At 41.1% G+C, this 3,790-nt stretch overlaps 1 protein-coding gene across 1 annotated transcript in view; it reads right to left on the bottom strand.

Annotated features, from left to right (window-relative positions):
* LOC102439917 (nesprin-1-like) overlaps positions 1-3,790 on the bottom strand; it is a gene marked incomplete at its 5' end in the record, with an annotated part of 39,019 nt that overhangs the window by 1,208 nt on the left and 34,021 nt on the right. Inside the window, 2 exons of the mRNA XM_023743646.1 lie at positions 614-799; positions 1,746-2,055. Coding sequence (XP_023599414.1) covers positions 614-799; positions 1,746-2,055 — 496 coding nt within the window. The remainder of the gene's footprint in view (positions 1-613; positions 800-1,745; positions 2,056-3,790) is intronic.

Genomic DNA, 3,790 nt, shown 5'->3' with positions numbered 1-3,790 from the left:
CATCAGATTCATCATGCTATTTTAGAATAAAATCTACTGTTTCACAGGAGCAAATCATTGCCATGTATTATCAAGCACGAGAAAGAACCAAAATACACAAAGATCTCTAGTTCTCTGAGTGGTGTGAAATTTTTTGCTTTAAGTTGCCCTTATAGATGATAATTTTAATATCCTTTAAAGTACCGTCTTTCATAATACTGTTGTACTGTTGGCTGGGAAAGCAGAACAAAACATCTAGAATGACATTTCCAAGTTCTTATTAAACTTTTCACTAAGTTATTATATAAACTTTTCTTCTACTGTGCTGGGAAGTAATATCCGATTCTGTCAGCTCCAAGCTGGCGCATACTGGGATGTCTCATACCGCAGCAAGCAGCGCATTTGCATGCAGGAGCACACTACACACGGACAACGTTTCATTTTGTGCAAAGTGTAAAGTGTCTTGAATTCCTTTCCCCCCTCTTGTTTATGTTTAGAATTCCCGAGGGTGCAAGGTCATATACACCAACCCACCCAGAAAACAGGGAAGGAAACATTTAATGACACAATCTAATCTATAGGATCTTTATCACAGGCATGTCAGACTCGAGCACCAGTGAGAGAGAGAAGTTACGGTATCGGTCCACTTTCTGACCTTAATTTTGGACAACTTTTTCTGGGTGGCGGACGAGTCTCCAGATGGGTCCGACCAGCGGTGAAGCTCCTCCTTGGCCGAGTGGAGCCAGTCTGTGAACTCCTGCACGGCGTCCACATACAGGAGGTGGTCCTTCACCATCTCCTCCGCGCTCCGCATTTTCTCCTAGGAAACAAGCAGAGGCGACTCAGGGGCCCTCACGACAGAGGATGTGAAATCAGACACGACAACAGTCTGATATTGGTCTCTTAATGATCTCAGAAGACGTTGTTCTTATTCTTTTTAAATCCTCATCTGAGGAAAATTTTCCATTGATTTTTAGAGAGAGTAGAAGGGATGGAGGTGGGGGGGGGAGAGACAGAGAGAGAGAGAAAGAGAGAGAGAGAGAGACAGAGAGAGAGAGAGAGAGAGAGAGAGCTTGAGAGAGAGAGAGAGAGGCCAATGTGAGAGAGACACATCGATTGGTTGCCTCCCACACGGGGTTAGAGATTGAGCCTACAACCAAGGTATGTGCCCTTGACTGGGAATCAAACCAGTGATCTTTTGGTGCTCTAACCACTGAGAAAAACCGTCCAGGGCTTCATTCTTATTCTTGAATTTTCTCTGTGTTTAATATCTTAAAATGAAAATATCAAATCTCAATTATACTAAAAGACTTCGAGGATAAAACCAATTTTCCTATAATTTTACTTATGTCTAGCTTCACATAAAAATCTATGCTTAATGAATGTTGACTAACATCCCTCACTAATTATCCACTTAATAATTATTATTATAATAACTCTTATTAAATAAATGACTTGTGTTGGCTTTTTGTAAAGAACTTTTAAACACTGATATTTGAAGCTCAGCAATTTTGCAGAAGAAAAAACCAAAAAAAGAAAGAAAATGGGTTGACTAACATTCTAAGTGGAGAAAAATCATAAAATTAAGAATAAAAAATAAACCCAAGATTGCAGAAATGAAAAATGCATGGGCATCCATAGGTGAGAAATTATCTTTATATAATATTGTACAAATAGTTTTTAGAGCAGCAAATTCTCCAATAATGTAACCCATAAGCTATTCTTTACCTGACCCTGAAGTTTTTCCTTCAATATAAAGCACTAACCTTGGCAACGGTCATTATATCATTAAACTGTGTTTTCAGCTCCTCTTGAGCCGTCTCCGTGAAAGACGCATCCTCCGTCTTCTGGTAGAGCTCCCTGGACCTGGCAGTGAGGCGGTGCAGGGCTGCGGCGTGATCCTCCCCCTCCGAGACGATGCACTGGAAGTGGTCCAGAAGGCAAAACTTCTCTTTCAGACCTGGCTGCGGTTTCAAGGGATGCTCCACTTTTTGGTCCACGGATTCCATCCACTGCTCCAACTGGTTTTTCCATTCCAGGTAGTCATTCCATTGGCTAATCACAGCCTCTAAAGTGCTGGGATTAATGTTAGTAGAAAAATAAGTTATCTTGACAGCTCTACTGGAAACCAACTAGGAGAGCATGGCATCCAGGTAAGCCAAGCATGTCAAACTCAAAGGCTAACACAGGCCAAATAAACGAGGCATGTGGCCCGCGGGCTGCGAGTTTGACATGCTTGATGCAAGCTGTCTTACTGAACGCCACTATAAGTGGTGAGGGCGCTGCGTCTAAGGGCAGGGAGAAACACTACTTTTCTGACCTGCAGCACAGTTTCTTCAAACCAAAGTGAATCCATGTCAAAATGTAAGTAAGATGTTGTAGTCATATATGCATCTGGAGATTTGTCTTCCAAATAATAATTGTCTTAATAAATAGGCAAATTTATGAGTTGTGTTGTTAAATATCAGCACTGGGGCATCAATTCAATTTTATTTTATTTTATTTTTAAAATATTTATTTATTTCAGAGAGGAAGGGAGAAGGAGAGAGAGATAGAAACATCAATGATGAGAATCATTGATCGGCTGCCTCCTGCACACCCCCTACTGGGGATCGAGCCTGCAACCCAGGCATGTGCCCTTCGCCAGAATCGAACCTGGGACCCTTCAGTCCCCAGGCTGATGCTCTATCCACTGAGCCAAGCTGGCTAGGGCTCAATTTTATTTTTATTTTATTGATTTCAAAGAGGAAGGGAAAAGGAGAGAGAGATAGAAACATCAATGATAAGAGAGAATCATTGATTGGCTGCCTCCTGCATGCCCCCTACTGGGGATTGAGCCCACAACCCGGGCATGTGCTCCGACCAGGAATTGAACCATGAATTTTTGGTTCATAGGTCAATGCTCAACCACTGAGCCACGCTGGCTGAGCAAATTTTATTTAATATATATCAATTCTTACTTTTCTTGGACTCAGTTTATTTTATTAAAACCAGATGGCAATTATTTATTGATTGGAATTTAAATTTTAGGGTAATCTTCCTGGTTAAATAATATCATTAGATTGATTTTCACATACGGACATAGATGCACAATGTTTTAGTGTTGAATGGATGAAGAAATGAAGGCTAAATACATTTATAATATAAGAAATGTAATCACAAATGTAATAGTCAACCAAATAGCTCCTCAGATAGTCAAGTAAAAGGCTCTCCAGGCTGGCATCCTGAATTTTAAAGTATTCAGCTCTAAAACTATTCTAAACTCATCTTCAGTGACCTCTCCCAATCTCCCTTGCATAAAATCCTATAATCCTGGAGTCATATCTGTAGGAAATGTACTTGCAGCATTTGCTTAAACTGTTTCTTTCTTTTTAAAAAATGGTTTTATTGATTTTAGAGAGAGGAAGGGAAGGGAGAGGGGAGAAACATTGATGTGAAAGAGAAACATGGATTGGCTGCCTCCTGCACACCTCCTACTGGGGATTGAGCCTGCAACCTGGTCATGTGACCTGACTGGGAATAGAACCAGTGACCTTTCGGTGCATGGGATGACGCCCAACCAACTAAGCCACACCAACCAGGGCTCAAATTGTTTATTTTTCATCAGTAGGAACCTCATCATACATGCCAACATTCTTATCCTTTCCAACTGTTTCCAAATCAATCTCACCTCCCCAGAAGCCACCCTGGGCCCTGCCTTCTTCTACAGTCTCACAACATCTTAGCAACACTACATGAGTCAGAGTTTTCTGGAATGTACCCTGCCCTGGCCTCATAGCACGTAGAGGGTAAAAAGTACTTTGTTTTGTTT

This window comes from Myotis lucifugus, unplaced genomic scaffold (genome assembly GCF_000147115.1).
Source record: "Myotis lucifugus unplaced genomic scaffold, Myoluc2.0 scaffold_405, whole genome shotgun sequence".
NCBI lineage: Eukaryota > Metazoa > Chordata > Mammalia > Chiroptera > Vespertilionidae > Myotis > Myotis lucifugus.
The sequence above is the reverse complement of the archived record's forward strand: the minus strand, read 5'-3'. Positions and strand labels throughout refer to the sequence as shown.